This window comes from Mus caroli, unplaced genomic scaffold, assembly GCF_978045245.1.
Source record: "Mus caroli unplaced genomic scaffold, Mus_caroli_1 scaffold_2, whole genome shotgun sequence".
NCBI lineage: Eukaryota > Metazoa > Chordata > Mammalia > Rodentia > Muridae > Mus > Mus caroli.
In genome coordinates, this window is record NW_028227257.1 from 88,863,988 (window position 1) to 88,885,615 (window position 21,628).

The 21,628-nt window shown below is 42.4% G+C and overlaps 1 protein-coding gene across 5 annotated transcripts in view; it reads left to right on the forward strand.

Annotated features, from left to right (window-relative positions):
• Positions 1–21,628, forward strand: part of Atg13 (autophagy related 13) — a 42,052-nt gene that overhangs the window by 3,649 nt on the left and 16,775 nt on the right. For all 5 annotated transcript variants that reach the window (XM_021185714.3, XM_029473899.2, XM_021185684.3 and 2 more), the window contains exons 2-4: positions 13,471–13,552; positions 15,663–15,743; positions 19,040–19,159. In XM_021185714.3, coding sequence (XP_021041373.1) covers positions 13,484–13,552; positions 15,663–15,743; positions 19,040–19,159 — 270 coding nt within the window. In that variant the 5' untranslated portion in view covers positions 13,471–13,483. The remainder of the gene's footprint in view (positions 1–13,470; positions 13,553–15,662; positions 15,744–19,039; positions 19,160–21,628) is intronic.

Below are 21,628 nucleotides of genomic sequence, written 5' to 3' on the forward strand. Positions count from 1 at the left end.
GGAGTCAGATCTCGTTATGGATGGTTGTGAGCCACCATGTGGTTGCTGGGATTTGAACTCCGGACCTTCGGAAGAGCAGTCGGGTGCTCTTACCCACTGAGCCATCTCTTCAGCCCCCCTGTTAACTTGTCTTAAATGTGGCGACAAGGTCTCAGGACACCTGGAGCTTGCTGCTTTGCCTATACGGGCTGGCCAGCAAGCTTCCCACATCCCCTATGTGTCCACCTCCATGATGATGGGCTAGAGCTGCTTTCTGTATTGCCTGGGTTTTACATGGATGCTGTGAACATGAAGTTAGGTCCTCATTCATGGGTAGTAAACATTTTAGGCACTGAACAGTTTTGCAGTCCAAAATTCTGATTTATCATGATATCACTTTTTTACTCCTTCCATTGTTGCCTTCTTGTCTTTCTTTTTTTTTTTTTTTTTTGGTTTTTCGAGACAGGGTTTCTCTGTATAGCCCTAGCTGTCCTGGAACTCACTCTGTAGACCAGGATGGCCTCGAACTCAGAAATCCGCCTGCCCCTGCCTCCCGAGTGCTGGGATTAAAGGCGTGCACCACCAAGCGTCTTTCTTTTTTTAAATTAGTTGTTGGGAGTATACTTAGATGCCAGTGAGTGTGGAGTCAGTCAGTGTCCTTCCATCTTTATGTGTCGTTACTTGCCGAGCCATGTTGCCTCCTTCCCTCCACTTTGACTTTATTACAGTAGCACTTCAGTTGGTGTTGAATAACTTGGAAAGTTACCATATCTGATTTAAAAGGTTTTTTTTTTTTTTTTTGGATGGATATCACTTGCTGCCATGCCTGATTACCTGTGTTTAATCCTGGGGACCCACATGGTAGAAGGAAAGAACTAACTCCCACAAGCTATCCTCTGATGCACACTACAGAAATGTCTCACCCCAAAGAGATGAACAAATCAGTACAATTATAAAAACTTAAAAGTTTCTATGGAATTTACTCTAAACTGTTATCTTTCTTACAAGGTTAGAGTTAAACTTTCCAGTGGGTAAAGACTTGGTCTCTGTAGACCATCCCTAACCTGAGGCCATGTAGTATAAACCTCGCTTCATTTGAAAAACAAAGGACAGTTCACAATTGGCCACACCTTTAGATTTAGCACTCTGGAGGCACAGGTTCTGAGTTCAAGGCCAACCTGATGATCTAAAGAGTAAATTCTAGGACAACCAGGGATACCTGAAGAAATAACTGTCTCAAAAAATCAAAACAAGGACTGTAGATATGGCTCAGTGGTTAAGAGCACTGACTGCTCTTCCAGAGGTCCTGAGTTCAATTCCCAGCAACCACATGGAGGCTCACAACCATCTGTAATGGGATCTGATGCCCTCTTCTGGTGTGTCTGAAGACAGCAACAGTGTACTCACATACATAAAATAAATCTTTCTAAAAAAATCAAAACAAACAAAAAGACATTTCGCTCAACATGTGAATTTTAGGCCAGCTCAAGCAATATAGTGAAACAGTTCCCCCAAAACCAAATCTGATTGGAGAAAAATGTATGGTGGCTGGAGATGGTTCAGTGGTTCAAAGCACTGACTGCTCTTCCAGGAAACTCAGGATTGATTCCAGAACATCACTGTAATTCATTTCAGGGAATCTGATACTCTGTTTATGGGCTTTGAGTGAATTTGGTGTTCAGGCAAAACACCCATAGACATAAAATGGAAATAAATACCATAGAAAACAAGACAAATTTGGGTGGGGTCTGAAGGCCTGTAACCCACCTACCTCTAAGATCTTGATAAGATCTCTAACTGAAGGTCATACTCCCTAGCTCTCCACCACCGGGAGAATAGTCCAAAACAAAGGGGATAAGGAGTAACACACATACACACACACACACACACACACACACACACACACACACACACAAAGCACGTGATACAGGAGTTGAAAGGGAATCCTTTGAAGACTAGTCCGAATATACATTCACTCAGTTCCTTAAATAAAATTTAAAGCCAGGAGGTGGTGTTGCTTGAGGCCATCTCTGAATTAAAAGCCAGTCTGGACTACAGAGTGATTTCTGTACAGCCAGGAGTACACAGGAAAACCCTGTCTTGAAAGACAGAAAGAAAAGAAAATGAAACTTTAGACTTGCATGATCTAGCAGCTTCAGTCCTGCGTGTATACTTAGAATTGACACTTGTGTTGGTAGCAGCATTGTTAATCAGAGTTAAAAACAGAAGCAACTCAAGTAAGTACATCAGGTAAGTGGATAAGAACAATTCATACGTAGTGTTACTTCATTTCCAAAAGATTGTTCTCAAATATACTGTCAACTTGCCATGGCTTAGAAATCACCTGGAAGCCGGGCGTGGTGGCGCACACCTTTAATCCCAGCACTCGGGAGGCAGAGGCAGGCGGATTTCTGAGTTTGAGGCCAGCCTGGTCTACAAAGTGAGTTCCAGGACAGCCAGGGCTACACAGAGAAACCCTGTCGAAAAACCAAAACCAACCAACCAACCAAACAAACAAACAAACAAAAAACCACCTGGAAAAGGAGCCTGGGTGGACTTTATACCAGATTGTTCTAAGGTCAATGGACTGCACCATCTCTAATTGGGTATTTCTGGGCTTCATGGTTCCTGCTGCACTCTTTTGTGTGTGAGTTCCCTGGAGGCAGTTACTGCACAGAAGAGCAAGCAGTCAAACTTCAGATTCTAGCTTCAAGTGCCTGCTCTGACTGACTTCCTTCAGTGTTGGACTGAAACTATAACTTGAACTAGCACCCTTTTTTGTTTGTTTGTTTTTGAGATAGGGTCTTTACATGTAACTCTTGCTAACCTGAAACTCTGTATGTAGATCAGGGTGGGATCTGAAATTGTTTGTCACAAGGCTCATTCCTAATGATTTTTTTTTTTTTTTTTTGGTCATGGTATTTGTCACAGCAACAGGAAACTAGAGCACATTCTGGCATATGAACAAATCTTTAGGACATTATGCTAAGGGAAATAAGCTAGTCACAGCAGATAAATACTATAAGATTCTGTGATACTTAGAATACCCAGTCATGGCCCTTGGTAATTGCCAGGTGCTGGAAGAGTTTTGGAATGGGAAGATATGGCTTAATGTCTACACAGTTTCAGATTTGTAAGATGAAAACAGTTTGGAATGGATGCTCGTGGTGGTAATATATTGTGGGTATAGTTAATGCCATTGAACTGTTCACTAAAAATGGGCAAGATGATAAATTTTACTTTTTTATGTGGTGATAAGGATTGAACATAACAAAACCAACTTTAATGTGTTTGCTAGGCACCCTAGCCAGGGTCATACTTGATTTTGTTTTGTCTTTGTGGTGCTGGGGACAAATTTCTAGACTTTGCCACATTCTCACATATGTCTCTTTGTTCCTTTGATTTTGAGATAGTATCTGGTTGTAACCTGGGGTGGGGTCGGGTGGGGTGGGGTGGGGGTGTTCTCAATGGTACTCTGTTTAGCCCAGGATGACTTTCAACTTCTGATCCTTTTCTCTCTACCTCCCACATGCTGTGATCACAAGCCAGCTCACTACACCAGATTTATTTATGCTTTTACTACAATATCTTATTGGGATTACAGATGTGAATAACCATGTCTGTCTGGTTCAGATGATGCCTGGTGGTGGTGGTATAATATGTTGTGCTAGTGCCTCTGTGCTGGGGCCAGAGCAGGACATGGCCTTCTTCAGACAGACTTACTGAACCCAGAGATGGTTTTGCCAGCAAGCCCACTGATTTTCCTGTACTCCTGCTACCCCCACCAATTCTGTGATTACAAGGTTTACCTGGCCACAACTTGATTTTTTTCTGGAGTGGTGCGGATCCAAACTTAGGTCCTCCTGTTTGTATATAAGTGCTGTTAGCCACTGAATTTTTTTCCCAGCCCCCCCCAAACAATTTATGTCATACATACTTTACCAAAATAAAATAGAAAAAGAACACTTGTTGCTTTTGCAGAGGACCTATATTTGGTCCCCAGTACCCATGTAGTAGCTCACAAACATCTGTAACTCCTGTAGTTCCAGGAGATCTAATGCTCTTTTTTGATTTCTGCAGACACCAGGCATACATGTGGTACACATATATACACGTGGGCACAACAATTCTACACATAAATATTTTTTTAAATTGAAAAATGTAGGCTGGAGAGATGTCCAACAGTTAAGAACATATTTGGCTCTTGCAGAGAACCTGAGGTTTGTTTCTAGCACAAGTGTCAGGTTGCTGAAGACCACCAGGGACATCTGATACCTGTGACCTCTTTCCAACATGTACATGTACATACCCCAACTCAGACATACACATATAATTAAAAATAAGTTAAATCTTTAAAAATACATCAAAGCTGGGCGTGGTGGCGCACGCCTCTAATTCTGGCACTTGGGAAGCAGAGGCAGGTGGATTTCTGAGTTCGAGGTCAGCCTGGTCTACAGAGTGAGTTCCAAGACAGCCAGGGCTATACAGAGAAACCCTGTCTCATAAAAACCCCCCAAAAAAGAAAAAGAAAAAAAACACATTAAAAATCCTATAAATAATAACTATGTAATGGTGTTCTGAAAGAAAATTTTCATCTTTGTTCTTTTGTCTTTGTTTCATTCTGTTTTTAATATTGTTATTTCATGTGTATGTGTGTTCACATATATATGGACACTATGTACAGGCAGTGTATGTGGAGGCCAGAAGAAAGTACCAGATCCCCTGAAGCTAAGCCTCTGAACCACTGTGTAGTAAATAGGTCCTGGGAATCAAACTTTGGTCTTCTTCAAGTGCAGAAACTGCTCTAAGAAACTAAGCTGTCTCTCTGCCCCACCCCCACCCCATTTCTTGTCTTGATCTTAAAGTTTATCTCCACCACTCAAAATGTGAAGTGCTACAGCTGCATTTAAAAGTAGTTTTGTCGTCCACACAACGTTAAGTGTTAAATGACTCTGTGATCTGTGAATTTCACTTAGAAGAAGTGTAGACCTAAGAGAATTGAAGCATTAACATAAAAACCTGTACACGATTTAGAAAATTTTATTTATTCTTATGTATATCTGGTGCTTGGCCTATGTGTTTGCCATGTGAAGGACCTGGATCCACTGGACCTTGAGTTACAGACAGTTGTGATTTTTCCATGTCTGTGCTGGGAATTGAAACTGGGTTCTCAGCCAGGCGGTGGTGGCGCACGCCTTTAATCCAAGCACTTGGGAGGGGGGTTTCTGAGTGGCTACACTGAGAAACCCTGTCTCAGAGAGAGAGAGAGAGAGAGAGAGAGAGAGAGAGAGAGAGAGAGAGAGAGAGAGAGAGAGAGAGAAACAAACAAACAAACAAACAAACAAACAGGGTTCTCTGGAAGAGCAGCCCCACGCCCCTAACTGCTGAGTCTATACTACCCAAAAAGTAATTCATGAACTCCTGGCAGTCTTCTTGCCTCAGCAAGAGTAGCATAGAGATGCCCCGTCACACAAGTGCTCTACCTCTGGCTACACTTCTAGCTTGTTTGCCTTTTATGAGAGAGAACTGATAGTATCAGTTCAGTCCAACTTAATGTTGGAAGTATATCCAGAGATGCTTGCTTGTTTTGGGGACAGGGCCCTCCGCTGTATCCTGTGCTATTCTGGAACTCCCTGAGTAGCTAAGGCTGGCCTTAACTCTTAAGTAATCCTCCTGCTTCAATCCCTGAAATGCTGGGTCAACCTTCCTGAGAGATTTTTAAACAAATGTTTGTCATGGCACACTACACAGAACTCTTGGCCACCTCATTTGTCATAAAGGATATGCTGGGATGGGATCTTCAGAGTACTGCAAGAGCAGTCATTTAGACTGCTTCAGAAACATAGCTGATGTGGCTGTGGATTTAGCCTAAAGTTAGAATGCTTACCTAAGTAGCACAAAGCCCTGAGTTTGATCCACAGCACCAAAACCCCAGAAACACTAAGAATAATAATAAAAAAACCATTTGTTTGAGAGTAGTCCACAATTTGGTAGACATTTGTTTGAGAGTAGTCCACAATTTGGTAGACTTCATTTTAGGGGACTTCTTTAGATGAAAGCTACTTAGGCACTCCGTCTCGCTGTAGACTATTTGATAGCAGCAATTTTAATCTACTTATTGCAAGTATTCGTGTTTTTTTTTAATTTTTAAAAAAGATTTATTTATTTATTTATTTATTTATTTATTTATTTAATGTGTGTACACTGTAGCTGTCTTCAGACTCTCCAGAAGAGGGCATCAGATTTTTGTTACAGATGGTTGTGAGCCACCATGTGGTTGCTGGGATCTGAAACTCAGGACCTTTAGAAGAGCAGTTGGTGCTCATAACCACTGAGCCATCTCACCAGCCCTTATTTGTTATTTTATAAAGTATTTATGACCAGGTGTGGGAGCACATACCTTTGCTCCTAGCATTCAGGAGGTAGAGGTAAGAGGATTTCTGTGAGTTCAAGGCCATCCTGGTCTACAGATTAAGTTCCAGAACAGCCAAGGCACAAAGAAACCCTGTCTTGAAGGTGGGGTGGAGTAGAGAAGCATTTACATTATTTAAATACATATTTTATTTATTATAATTGTATTGTGCTGTAGTGCATGTATGGAAGTCAGAGAACAGCTTTTAGAAGTTGGCTCTCTCCTACCATTTATTCCTAGGGATCAAGTCCCCAGGTTAACTAGCAAGTACCTTTAGCTGCTGAACCATCTCACTGGCCCTGAGTCAAGGTTTTCTGTAGCCAGTGGCTTTAAACTCAATGTGTAGCCAATTGGTGACTGAGAACCTCCCTGTATATTTCAGGGAGGTATACTACCAGTTTGTCAGTTGGAAAAAACAGGCTGGTGTGATGGCAGATGTCTTTAGTATCAGCACTCTGGAGTCAGAGGCAAGCAAATCCTAGTTCCTGGTCAACCGCATGACAACATGAAACAACCTGCATCATGGTCATGATGATTGTGCTGTCAGCCTCACATACATAGGGCAAGGTCTCCTTTCTTTTTGGTGTGTGTGTTCAATATTGAATGGGGCAGGCAAAAGTTACTTATCACAAAGAAAAACTCCATCATGACTGCTAGTGTTTTTCAAGTCAAGTGAGGACAGGACTGAGAAGAGCAGTCCTACAATTTAACATGTGTATACTTTGATGACTAAAGCTTGTGTTAGTCTTCCAATTTAGTGTTTCCAAAACGTTAATGGCCAACCTTACAAATAGTACCATTCTGACCAGAGTGGTATCAGGGCAGGGTGTGTCAGTGTCCGGATTGTGAGTAATTCCTGTGAACTCTCAGTCTTGTTTTTAGTATCTCTCTTTTCTCCATCTCTCTGTCTGACTTTCTTTTTAAGATTTTTTTTTTTTTGAGACAAGGCTGTCCTTGTCCTTTTTTTAGCCCTGGTTGTCCTGGAACGTACTCTGTAGACCAGGCTAGCCTCAAGAGAACAGAAATCCTCTTACCTCTGCCTCCTGAATGCTGGGATCAAAGGTGTGTGCTATCTCTGCCTGGCATCTTCTAGAACTTTTATGTTCCCTTTGTGCCTGTTCTTGTCCATGTTTGTGTCTGCTTATAATCCTCCTCACTGTCTGTGTTTGTTTTTGAGACAGGGTCTCACTTTGTAGCTCTTGCTGGCCTGGAACACACCATGTGGGCCATGTTGGCCTAGAGCTCACAGAGATCCACCTGCATTTGTCTTCCTGGTGCTGGGATTAAAGGGCAAGGAGCCAAGATCATAATTTCACTCCCATCAGTGGTTTACAACCATCTGTAGTTCCAGTTCCAGGAGATCTGATGGCCTCCTTGGACTTCTATGGGACCTGGACACATGCCGTATACAGAGACACATACAGGCAGAATACAAGTATGTTTAAATAAAATAGTTAAAATATTAAAACATGAGCAGTAGCTGTCTTTTAGTCTTCAGAAATGAAAGTTCAAACTGTACATTTTAAGGAACAAGACTCTAGACTGATATTTGGTTTTTGTTCTTATAGCTTACTTGTTTTGAGCCTAGGCTAGAACCAAGATCCTTCTGCCTCAGCTTTCTAGTTCTCTGATTAGATCTTACTTATTAATTTGTTTATTGATTGATTGATTGTAGCAGAAGTTGAACCCCATTTTCCTTTGTAGTTAGTAGTCCCAGAATTAAGTGTCAAAGACTGATATTCAAGAGAAAGGAAGCCGGGCATGGTGGTGCACGCCTTTAATCTCAGCACTCGGGAGGCAGAGGCAGGCAGATTTCTGAGTTCAAGGCCAGCCTGGTCTACAGAGTGAGTTCCAGGACAGCCAGGGCTATACAGAGTGTCTCGAAAAAACAAAACAAAACAAAACAAAAAAGAGAGAAGGGAACTAGAATCAGTCACCATCTGGGTTGTATGGCTATAGACTAGGACAAGTGACAGGAAGGAATCGGATTTATTTAATGTCCAACAATTTTGAGAAGACAGTAGAGGCTACCTCAGAACTCCATCTTAAAGAGGACTCTGAGCTGCATAGCTGATTTGGAGAGGAGCAAGGTTAGGGTACATGTAACCAGAATGATAACAGTCTCTGCTCAGCAAGTGCTGACTCCTGTCAAAAGAAGGGACCCTGTTAGAGGAAGGAGTGTATAGAGTTTATAGTAGAGTGATTGCAGTCTACCATGTACTGTAATGGCTTCCTTTCCCCCAGTGCTCTGTTTTAGGAAAGGGAACATATTCACTACTTTTACTTAGCTTTCTACTCAGAAAGTCCCTTATAACTGATGTTGTTCTCAAAACCTTGTCCAAACTAATAGAACTAGTTCTCTCGAGTGTGTCTCCCATCCTGGACTTGCCACAGGATCACTGCTTGCCAGTTTCCATGACTAAGTTCTGTCCTGAAGGTGCCAGCAAGACTCATTACCTTTTCAGAATCAGCCCACTGATTTTTACCCCTGACATTGCATGGGGATAACTGGAAGTCACCCTGCAGAGGTTGCCCAAACTTCTGATTCCTAAGAACAGTCCGATGACTGTGCTTTACTCTAATCAGTCCCCCAGTGGTCTGCTTGAGCTTTATAGCCTAAGTTTCCAGAGGCAAAGTTAACTAGCCAAGAAATACAGGCTGCATTCCTAGGAGAGCTGTGAAGAAGAAGCCTTGCTGGGCGTGGTGGCGCACGCCTTTAATCCCAGCACTTGGGAGGCAGAGGCAGGCGGATTTCTGAGTTCCAGGACAGCCAGGGCTACACAGAGAAATCCTGTCTCTGGGAAAACAAAACAAAACAAAACAAAGAAGCCTCAGCAAATATTTCTCCACAATAGCATTTAATAACTGACCATTATAGTAAAGGATGGGGAAAAATGTTCAGTTGTGGATCTCATTATTTTTGTTTATTCTGTGTGTAATAGTGTGGGTGTGTCTGACTAGCACAAGTGGGAAGATCAGAAAACAACTTTGTGTGTCAGTCTTCAAATTCCACCTTGCTTGAGTCAGTCTTTCCTTCACAGCTGCATTCTTCAGGCTGGTTAACCCTTGTTTTTTCAGGGATTCTCCTGTCTCTGCCTCCCATGTTGATGTAAGACCACTGGGATTGCACACTGCCACCCATAGTAGATGGTAGTTCTTAGAATTAAAACTCAAGTCCTCACGCTTGCCCCCTGAGACATCTCCTTAGCCCTGTAGATCTCCTGTAAATGTTCACACCAAGTTTCCCTTTGTATTCTTAGATTTCTCAAAAAAAGCAAAAGAAAAAGTGAAGCTACTATTTATCTATAGTGCAGAGGCAAACTGAGTGTTTAAATGAGCAGGTGTAGGGACCAGCAGACAGGGCTGCCTGAAAGATAGCTTTTTCCCCTTGGGAGATCAGCATCTTTTGGGTTTCCATAATTGTAGCTACACATTTCTTTCGGTGCTGCCAGTTGCACAAAGCCACAACACATAATGTGTGTACTGGTAGTTCTGTGGCAAGACTATAATAACTCTCCTTGAGGGTGGAGAATAAGGTCAGTGTAATTCTGCAGCACATTTTTATCCTCCATTTGTTCCCGTGTTGCTTTGGGTCCTTGGGGTGGTGAGCCCGGTTAAAAGGACATAACAGTCATTCACAGTTGCAGATTGGTTTTATTTTGGATCCTAAAATTGGACATTAGTTCATGTGAGGAAATAAATGTTCTGATGAGCTGAGCAAAAGAGTGTTTATAGAGAGTGTTTATAGACAAAAAGGCCTCAAGACACACACACACACACACAAGATCTGTAGTTTTGTTTCCAGCCCCACGTGTTTGAAGTCATATCTATAAATAACATCGCCTAGACCAATGTCATGGAGTTTTTCTGTCTCCTTCTTCTAGCACTTCTCATAGTTTCAGATCTTAAACATTTAAGTCTTTAGCCCATTTTGAATTGATTTTTTAAAAATATAATGATACATTCGCTTCTGGTTTAGCTCTATATATGAATGTCCAATTTTCCCAACACTGTTCATTGAGAAGACTGTCTTTTTCTTTTCTGTACTTTTTGTACCTTTGTCAAAAGTCTTTTGACAGAAAAATGTATGGGTATATTTCTGAGCTTTCTATTCTGTCCCTTTGGTCTGTATCTGTATTTATGACGGTACCCTGCTGTTTTGGTCACTCTGTGTATTTTGAAGTCAGATGGCACAGGTAGTCTTTGCTTTTATTCTTTTTGCTCAAGATTGCTGTGGATCTTTGGGAAGTTTTTCTGATTCTCTACATGTCTTAGGGTTGGGTTTTTTTTTTTTTTTCTGTTTCTGTGATGAATGTCATTAGAATTTTGATAGGAATTGGGCTGACCCTGTAGATCACATTTTAAAGATTAATTATTCTATTCTGTGAGCACAGTATATCTTGTGTCTTTTTTGATTGTTTTGTAGTCTTGAGCTAAGCTCTTTTTTTTTTTTTTTAAAGATTTATTTATTTTACGTATATGAGTACACTGTCATTATACTCGGGCACACCAGAAGAGGGCATCAGATTCTATTATAGATGGTTGTGAACCACCATGTGGTTGCTGGGATTGAACTCAGGACCTCTAGAAAAGCAGTCAGTGCTCTTAACCATTGAGCCATCTCTCCAGCCCCGTAAGGTCTTTTACTACTTTGATTAAATTAATAAATAGTCTTTGTAGCTGTATATTACTTTTTTTTTACCTTTTCTATTTACATAGTTTCCCTAGGTATATGAAAAGGTACCAATTTCAGTATCATACTGAAATTTTGCTGGATTCAATTTTTAAGTGTAATGGTTTCTTTGTTAGAGTATTTAGGGCATTTATTTATTTTATTTTAAGTCAGTGTCAGTGTCTCTCTACAGAGCCTGAGCTATCTTGGAGCTCCCTGTGTGGACCCTGCTGATCTTAAATACATAGAGATCTGCCTGTGCAGAGATTAAATGTACTTGCCATAAGGTCCAAATTTTTTTATTTTAATTTTTTTAACTTGTAAACTTGTTCTGCAAACAAGAATGGTTTAACTTTTTCAGTTTTGTTTTGTCGAGTACTAAGTGTTGAATCTAGGGCCTCACACATGATAGGTAAGTTGTCTACTACTAAGCTGTATGCCCAGCCCCCTTTTTACTCTTATTTTGAGATAGAGATGAGTCCACAAGCAAGCTTCCAAATAATCCTCCTCGCTGGGTGTGGTGGCTTAATCCCAGCACTCAGGAGGCAGAGGCAGGCGGATTTCTGAGTTTGAGGCCAGCCTGGTCTACAGAGTGAGTTCCAGGACAGCCAGGGATACACAGAGAAACCCTGTCTCGAAAACCTAAATAAATAAATAAATAAATAAATAAATAAATAAAATAATCATCCTCCTGCCTCCATCTCACAAGTGCTGGAGTCGGGCACACGGGCTATCATACCTGACTCTTAACTTCTTTGCCTGTTTGAGTGCATTTCCCTCTCTCCCCTTTTCTTCATGTTTTTATGCATGTGTGGGAGTACATGTATGTACATATATGTATATATACAGTGCATGAGGAGGACAGAGTTTGATATCAGGTATCTTCCTCAGTTGCTTCTCTCCTTATGTATCAAGGCAGGGTCTCTAACTTGAACCCAGAGCTCATTGATGTGGCTAGTCCAACTAGCCAGCTTGCTCTGGGATCCAAGGACTGGGATTACAGATGGGCTGCCACATCCATCCAACATTTATGGGATTCTAGGGTGTTTTTTATTTTTAATTTTTTTCTGTTATTTTATTGTACATATGTGTTTTGTCTGCATGTATATCTGTGTGAGGGGTCAGATCTCCTGGAACTGGGATTACTTACAGTTGTGGGCTGCCATGTACGTTCTGGGAATTGAACTGAGACCCTCTGGAAGAACAACCAGTGCACTAGCCCAGGTGTGTTGTTTTTAATTTATATGAGTGTACATCTGTGTGGTGGGGTACCCATGGAAGACAGAGGAGGGCTCCTTAGCATTTGGAGCCAGAGATACAGGCATCTGTGAACTGACATGGATACTGGGATCCAAATTCCTATCCAGCAAGTGCTCTTACCCATTGAGCTACCTCTCTAACATTGTGGATGATTGCTCTTATAAGCCTTGTTAGTCCCTGAATTACTGAATATTGTTGGGCATGAAGTTTCAGAATTGGGTTTCAGGAAGCAAAATGTCTGTCTGTCTGTCTTGGAAAAGAAAAGAAAATGGATACTTCATATTTCCAAACATCTTTTTCTCCATTACTAGCATGACATTCATGCTCTTCTTTTCCTAAATGTTTTATTCCTTCTTATCATTTCAAACCAGTTCATAAATGTTCATCCTAGGCTGGATCTCGAGAGGGTAGGCACCAATGTGCTTTGGAAATTTGTGATCTTCCTTGAGGCTGAAGTGTTCCCATGTGAGTTCTTTATTCTGAAGATAGCTTTTCATATTACTTGCTTCTCAGAACAGATCTGGAGTCTTCAAAAGTGAAAGTGATTGGTGGTCTTTTGAAGTAATGTAGATTAACTCATTTGTCTTAGCAATGCTTCTCATGAAAGTTAGATAAATTCTATTTAAAGCTCAAAGTTTCAAAATCTGGCTTGGGTGGTGACTCATTGGGTAAAGTACTTGTTGCACAAGTTTGAGGACTTGAGTTTGAGTCCCTAGAACTCACGTAAAGCCAGGCATAGTCATGTGTTCCAGCCCAGTGTGTTCCTATGGCAATATGGAAGGTAGAGACAAGTCTCCAGAAGCCCACAGACTAGCCTGGCATGCATAGCAGCAAACAACAGAGCAGATTGAGGGTGGGACCAGGACTGGAGTTTGGCCCCTCCCCTCCATCATATTCAAAACTTCAGAGTGAGTTTAATTGACCTCATATATTTCGTAGGTTCTTAGATATGGCTGCTTGTGTGGGATTAGTTTCCTCAAGTGATAGTATTTTAATGTTTTCTCCTTTGGTATCTTTGAAGGAAACTTCTCCCACTCCCACATGACTGTTGTACAGCTAGTAGGCTCCCGTCTGTGCTCTGACGTAGTGATCTGTTTTTAAACAGGTTAGTCACATTTGTCATCACTTCTCTTGTGTTCTGTTACAGGTTCCAGCAGGCAATGGAAACTGAACTCAGCTCCCAGGACAGGAAGGACCTGGACAAGTTTATTAAGTTTTTTGCCCTCAAGGTAATACGGCCATTTTCTTGAGCCGGGGACAGCTAGAAATATTATCATACTTCTCCCTTAGAGAGCCGCCATTGGAAGTGTAGCATAACAGCTTGCAGCTTACCCATTTTCGGGGATACTTCTGTCTGTTGTAAACCAAACTGTGAAGTGTGGGGGTGGAGCTGGGGGTGTAACTAAAAAGTAGCTTCCAATTTTCCACAGCTACTTGTTCAAAAAAATTTTTTTTATACGGCTGTCTGTAGAAATGTCAAAGTGTTATCTCAGACTATTGGCACAGTATGTTCCCTTAGGGTGGGAACAAAGACTGAACTGGAATGGGCAGCCTTTCGGCATCTTCCTCACTGCTTCAACTAACAGCAGAACGTCCAGTGTGTTAGTGACTTTCCTTGTTCTGTAACCAAATTCTTGAAGTAACCTGAGGGAGGAAGCTTTTGTTTTGTCTCATAGTTGAGAGAATGTAGTCTATCCTGAAGACTGGAGGCTGCTGGCTCATCATGTGGGATCAGGACGCAGAGAAATGAAAATTCCATTGTTCATCTGGCTGACTCTTGGTTTTGAGATAAGGTTTCACTTTGTAATCCAGGCAGGCCTCAAACTCATAGGAGTCCCACGTCAGCCTTCCCAGTGCTAGGATTACACATGTGAGCACTGCTCTGTACTCCCATTTTCCCTTTTCATATATTTTTTTATTTTTGGTTTTTCAAGACAGGGTTTCTCTGTATAGCCCTGGCTGTCCTGGAACTCACTTTGTAGACCAGGCTGGCCTTGAACTCAGAAATCTGCCTGCCTCTGCCTCCCGAGTGCTGGCATTAAAGGCGTGCACCACCACGCCTGGCTTTTTTTTTTTTTTTTAAAGATTTATTCATTTATTATACGTAAGTACACTGTAGCTGTCTTTAGACACTCCAGAAGAGGGCATCAGATCTCATTACAGATGATTGTGAGCCACCATGTGGTTGCTGGGATTTGAACTCAGGACCTTCAGAAGAGCAGTCAGTGCTCTTAACCACTGAGCCATCTCACCAGCCCCCCCTTCACATTCTTATTACTCCTTTTGTTTGTGTGGGTGTGTTTGTGGGGGTGTAGGATGTGTGGGGATGTATACACACATGCACGTATATACGCATACCACAGCACTTGTGGAAGTTAGCAGACAATTTACAGGAGTCTGTTCCCTCCTTCCACCATGTGGGTCATAGTGATTGAACTTAGTTCCTCAGGTTTGCTGGCAACTTCTTTAATCTACTGAGCCATCTTGCCAGTCCTTAAATGTCAGTCTGCAGCGTGTGTGTGTGTGTGTGCCAGCCCATTCATGTGCGCTCATTCATGTGTGTATATACTTGGGCTCAGGTGGTTCAAAGAGGATCTTGATGGCTCAGAGGTGGAACTACAGGCACATGTAGCAGGTCTGGTTTTTGTGGGTGCTGGGGTCCGACTCTAGTCATTAGTACTGTGCAGCCAGCACTCTTCCCTACTGTAGTCTCTCCAGCTTCCCTTTCTGTTTTCTGTGTATGCCAGCCCAGTGAGTGAGATGATCCCACCTACATTCACCCTCTTAAGACACACTCACAGATCTGTTTCTTTAATACTACACACATTGGTTGGTTGGTTTGGTTTTTTTGTTTTTGTTTTTCAAGACAGGGTTTCTGTGTGTAGCCCTGGCTGTCCTCAAACTCACTCTCAGAAATCCACTTGTAGCCGGGCGTGGTGGTGCACGCCTTTAATCCCAGCACTTGGGAGGCAGAGGCAGGCGGATTTCTGAGTTCGAGGCCAGCCTGGTCTACAAAGTGAGTTCCAGTACAGCCAGGGCTACACACAGAAACCCTGTCTTGAAAAACCAAAAAAAAAAAAAAAAGAAAGAAAGAAAGAAAGAAAGAAATCCACTTGCTCTGTCTCCCAAGTTTCAGGACTAAAGGCATGTGCCACCATGCCTGTAGCTAGCCTCTTTTTAGCCCTGCTTAGGCAGAATTTTAAACCCAAAAGAATCTAAATTCTTTTCTTTTCCTCTTTCTTCCTCTTCTCTGCTTCTCTTCCATTCCCTTTCATTTTTCCTGGCAGTGCTCAGGCTCTAAGCTCAAGCCATGTTTCTTATTTTGTGTTTTGGTTTCAGACTGTCCAAGTGATTGTCCAGGCTCGACTTGGAGAAAAGATTTGCACCCGCTCATCATCTTCCCCAACGGGTTCAGATTGGGTAAATTTCTTTCTTTCTTTTTTGGTTTTTTGAGACAGGGTTTCTCTAGCCCTGGCTGTCCTGGAACTCACTTTGTAGACCAGGCTGGCCTAGAACTCAGAAATCCGCCTGCCTCTGCCTCCCAAACTCTGGGATTAAAGGCATGCACCAGATTGGGTAAATTTCTATTTGCTAATGGGTGTGTATACACTATGGTGTTTGTCAAAAGGAATGGATGTAAGAGGTTCTGCTGCCATGTGAGGCATCCTGCTTATAGGGCTGCTGAATCATTTGACTCCTCATAGAGAGTATGCGCATTCTTTATAAAAATTAGTCTCCTACTCATCTGGACCTTGAGTTTCTGCTGTAACAGATGGTAAACTTTAGTACTTAAGAAATAAAATAGTCTTTTGGTTGCTAATCTTTGTAGAAGGTAACCTTTTTAGCCTTATGCTGCCCCTTGTCCACGTCTCCTCGGGGTAACCAGGCCCATTGTGCACTGAACTGGCCTGGAGGGAGGGAAGCTTATTGTAGGTGCAGTACAGGAGCCTGGTCAGCTGAGTTCACAGGCAACAAACAGTCCCGGAACAGCTTTGGAGAAAGGGGGATATAGGGGGCTGGAGAGATGACTTAGCGGTTAAGAGCACCGACTGCTTTTCCAAAGGTCCTGAGTTCAAATCCCAGCAACCACATGGTGGCTCACAACAATCCGTAACAAGATTTGACACTCTTCTGGAGTGTCTGAAGACAGCTACAGTGTACTTACATATAATAAATAAATAATAAAAAAGGGTGTCTTAGTCAGGATTTCTATTCCTGCACAAACATCATGACCAGGAAGCAAGTTGGGAAGGAAAGGGTTTATTTGGTTTACACTTCCATATTGCTGTTCATCACCAAAGGAAGTCAGGACTGGAACTCAGAAAGTAGGAGCTGATGCAGAGGCCATGGAGGGATGTTCTTTACTGGCTTGCCTCCCCTGGCTTGCTCAGCCTGCTCTCTTATAGAACCCAAGACTACCAGCCCAGAGAAGGTCCCACCCACAGGGGCCTTTCCACCTTGATCACTAATTGAGAAAATGCCTTACAGTTGGATCTCATGGAGGCATTTCCTCAACTGAAGCTCCTTTCTCTGTGATAACGCCAGCTGCGTCAAGTTGACACAAAATTAGCCAGTACAATTGACCCCTCGTCAATTTGACATACAAACACATCACTAGTAAGCCTCAACCCCTTACATTCTTATTCATCCCCAAGGTCTAAATAACTTTAAACGTCCCATAGTCTTTACATATTCTTAAAATTTTAATCTCTTTAAAATATAAATCTCTTTTAAAATCCAAAGTCTTTTTACAATTAAAAGTTTCTTAACTGTGGGCTCCACTAAACTAGTTTCTTCCTTCAAGAGGGAAAATATTAGGGCACAGTCACAATCAAAAACAAAAATCAATCTCCAACCACCCAATGTCTGGGATCCAACTCACGATCTTCTGGGCTCCTCCAAGGGCTTGGGTCACTTCTCCAGCCATGCCCTTTGTAGCACACACGTCGTCCTCTAGGCTCCAGATGCCTGTACTCCACTGTTGCTGCTGCCCTTGGTGGTCATCTCATGGTACTGGCCTCTCCAAAACACTGCATGACCCCTCCAATCCTGGGCAGTCAATTGCAACTAAGGCTGAACCTTCACCAATGGCCTTCCATGGCCTCTCACAGTGCCGAGCCTCAGCTGCTCTGCGTGACCCCTTCATGCCCTCAAAACCAGTACCACCTGGGTGACCCTTACACATTACCAAGTCCCGCTGCAGCAGGAGTACAACCTTGGCTATCTTTGGAACACAGCCTCGTTGTGCTTTCAGAAAACACTTCCCAGAAGATGTCACCTCAATGATGCTGGTCTCTTCTTAATCACCACTAATTTCTTAGCTCCAGCTAACCAGCATCAATAGTCCCAGTAATGCAAAGTTTTTGCTTTAGTAGATCTGGTATCTTGTTAATCACAGCTGATTCTTCAGCCCCAACTAACCAGAACTACAGAATCTTCACAATCAAAACAGCAATGGCCCTGAAAAGAGTCTTTAATTTTCCCTCTGAAATTTTACAAGCCAGGCCTCCATCTTCTGCACTATTCTCAACATTATCTTCCAAGCTCCTACACAACATCTGACAGAGCTCTTAATACCGAATGGATCTTCAAGTCCACAGTTCCAAAGTCCTTCCACAGTCCTCCCCAAAACATGGTCAGGTTGTCACAGGAAGACCCCACTATGCTGGTACCAATTTGTTTTAGTCAGGATTTCTATTCCTGCACAAACATCATGACCAAGAAGCAAGTTGGGGAGGAAAGGGTTTATTCGGTTTACACTTCCATATTGCTGTTCATCACCAAAGGAAGTCAGGACTGGAACTCAGAAAGCAGGAGCTGATGCAGAGGCCATGGAGGGATGTTCTTTACTGGCTTGCCTCCCCTGGCTTGCTCAGCCTGCCCTCTTATAGAACCCAAGACTACCAGCCCAGAGATGGCACCACCCACAAGGGGCCTTTCCCCCTTGATCACTAATTGAGAAAATGCCTTACAGTTGGATCTCATGGAGGCATTTCCTCAACTGAAGCTCCTTTCTCTGTGATAACGCCAGCTGTGTCAAGTTGACACAAAATTAGCTAGTACAAAAGGGGAATTTAGGGGCTGGAGAGATGGCTCAGTGGTTAAGAGCACTAACTGCTCTTCCGAAGGTCCTGAGTTCAAATCCCAGCAACCAAATGGTGGCTCATAACCATCCATAACAAGATCTGATGCCCTCTTCTGGAGTGTCCGAAGACAGCTAGAAAGAAAGGGGGTGTTTATGCCCCTAGGGAGGTAGCCACGGTTTGTGTGGCCACATACCATTGGCCATTGTCCATGGCAGGGGTGTTGGAAGATGCTTCATCTAAGTACTCAGGGGCCGTAGGGAGGGCAGGGACATTAAAAAGTTAAACAAGGAGTGAAGCCTTATAACTGTCAGGGCAGTAGATTCTGATTGAGGTGGATGGTGGGGGTACAGCTTTATGACACCAGGTTGAGAGCAGGGAGACAGCCAACTCCTGCCATTCTCATATTTGGGGTGTCTGTGGTTGAAGCTTCTGTGACCCTTCCTCCTTTCCCCTGGGCCATTACATTCCCATAGCCTGAGACTTGAGAGGCTCCAGTGCAAACTCTTTCCCATAGGGAAGGAAGAAGTAGCTTAATGTTTTTAATACTAAAGCAATACCTGCATGCACTACTCTATGTCCCTATAATACTCCTTGAGATGGTTTCACACATAAATTGCTCTTGGTTTTTAGTTCAATTTAGCAATCAAAGACATCCCAGAAGTCACCCATGAAGCAAAGAAGGCCCTGTCAGGGCAGCTGCCTGCTGTGGGGCGATCTATGTGTGTGGAGATCTCACTCAAGACTTCTGAGGTAAGGCAATGGCTGGACTTGGGGGTCTTATTTTGCATGCGAGGCTCTTCATCCTCTGCCTCCAATTCATTTTTAGCTTGATACATGTTCCTTTTCTTTCTGAGTTTCTCATCATTTTTTGAATTGGCGTTATTTATTTACCTATTTATTTATTTTTGTTATGCTGGGTGTTAAACCTAGTTATTGCCCATGCTTATAGAATGCAGGATGGTACAAGGCTGAGGAATTCTGCATTTAGCATTTTCTTGCTCACTTGTTCCGAATAATATACAGGACAGTTTCACTAATGGAATCAGCTAAAAAATAAAATTAACTTAAGGTAATAATAACCTTTCCTAAACTAATGTCTGTAGACATTAGGTGGGGACTTCCTCCCAGCCCCATGCACCAGAAATCAGTCTCAGATCAAAATATATTTACACATACCTTGGCCATATAGCTAGGCTCTTCTCTAACTAGATCATAACTAAAATAACTCATTTATTTTAACCTACATGGTGCCACATGGCTGGTTACCTGTATCAGGTACCAGAATTCTTTCTGCTTCCCAGATGTCCCACCAGATTCTACCCTTTCTTTCCTATAGGACATTAGTTTTTTTTTTTTTTTTTTTTTTGTTTTTTTTTGGTTTTTCGAGACAGGGTTTCTCTGTGTAGCCCTGGCTGTCCTGGAACTCACTCTGTAGATCAGGCTGGCCTCGAACTCAGAAATCCGCCTGCCTCTGCCTCCTGAGTGCTGGGATTAAAGGCGTGCGCCACCACACCCGGCTGACATTAGTTTTTTTTTTGTTTTGTTTTGTTTTTTAATATTTTTTATTACATATTTTCCTCAATTACATTTCCAATGCTATCCCAAAAGTCCCTCATAGCGCCCCCCACTTCCCTACCCACCCATTCCCATTCTTTTGGCCCTGGAATTACCCTATATTGGGGCATATAAAGTTTGCAAGTCCAATGGGCCTCTCTTTCCATTGATGGCCGACTAGGCCATCTTTTGATACATATGCAGCTAGAGACATGAGCTCCGGGGTACTGGTTAGTTCATCATGTTGTTCCAACTATAGGGTTGCGGATCCCTTTAGCTCCTTGGGTACTTTTTCTAGCTTCTCCATTGGGAGCCCTGTGATACATCCAATAGCTGACTGTGAGCATCCACTCCTGTGTTTGCTAGGCCCCTGCATAGTCTCACAAGAGACAGCTATATTTGGGTCCTTTCAGCAAAGTCTTGCTAGTGTATGCAATGGTGTCCGTGTTTAGAAGCTGATTATGGGATGGATCCCTGGATACGGCAGTCTCTAGATGGTCCATCCTTTCATCACAGCTCCAAACTTTGTCTCTGTAACTCCTTCCATGGGTGTTTTGTTCCCAATTCTAAGAAGGGGCACAGTGTCCACATTTTGGTCTTCATTCTTCTTGAGTTTCATGCGTTAAGCAAATTGTATCTTATATCTTGGGTATCCTAAGTTTTGGGCTAATATCCACTTATCAGTGAATACATATTATGTGAGTTCCTTTGTGATTGTGTTACCTCACTCAAGATGATGCCCTCCAGGTCCATCCATTTGGCTAGGAATTTCATAAATTCATTCTTTTTAATAGCTGAGTAGTACTCCATTGTGTAAATGTACCATAATTTCTGTATCCATTCCTCTGTTGAGGGACATCTGGGTTCTTTCCAGCTTCTGGCTATTATAAATAGGGCTGCTATGAACATAGTGGAGCATGTGTCCTTCTTACCGGTTGGGACATCTTCTGGATATATGCCCAGGAGAGGTATTGCTGGATCCTCCGGTAGTACCATGTCCAATTTTCTGAGGAACCTCCAGACTGATTTCCAGAGTGGTTGTACAAGCTTGCAATCCCACAAACAATGGAGGAGTGTTCCTCTTTCTCCACATCCTCGCCAGCATCTGCTGTCACCTGAATTTTTGATCTTAGCCATTCTGACTGGTGTAAGGTGGAATCTCAGGGTTGTTTTGATTTGCATTTCCCTGATGATTAAGGATGTTGAACATTTTTTCAGGTGCTTCTCTGCCATTCGGTATTCTTCAGGTGAGAATTCTTTGTTCAGTTCTGAGCCCCATTTTTTAATGGGGTTATTTGACTTTCTGGAGTCCACCTTCTTGAGTTCTTTATATATATTGGGACATTAGTTTTTTAATTGACAGGTGATGAATCCATACAATACACAAGATATTTTCTCTACAGTTTCCCTTTTTGTTTATATAAACTTAAAATTGATGTGCATTTAGCTTTTAAATTACTAAGAACATTTTTTACTTACTATTTTGCAAAAATTACATAGAACCTGTAAGAAAAAAAATGTGTCATTTTGGATTTTAGACTATTTGCAATTGGCTTTATCAGCAGGAAGTCCCACCTGACCTCATGGTGTAGACCACTGTAGTCTAGAATTTACAGAGATCTGCCTGTCGCTTGTCTCCTGTGTGCTACCACCCTGCTCAAATAG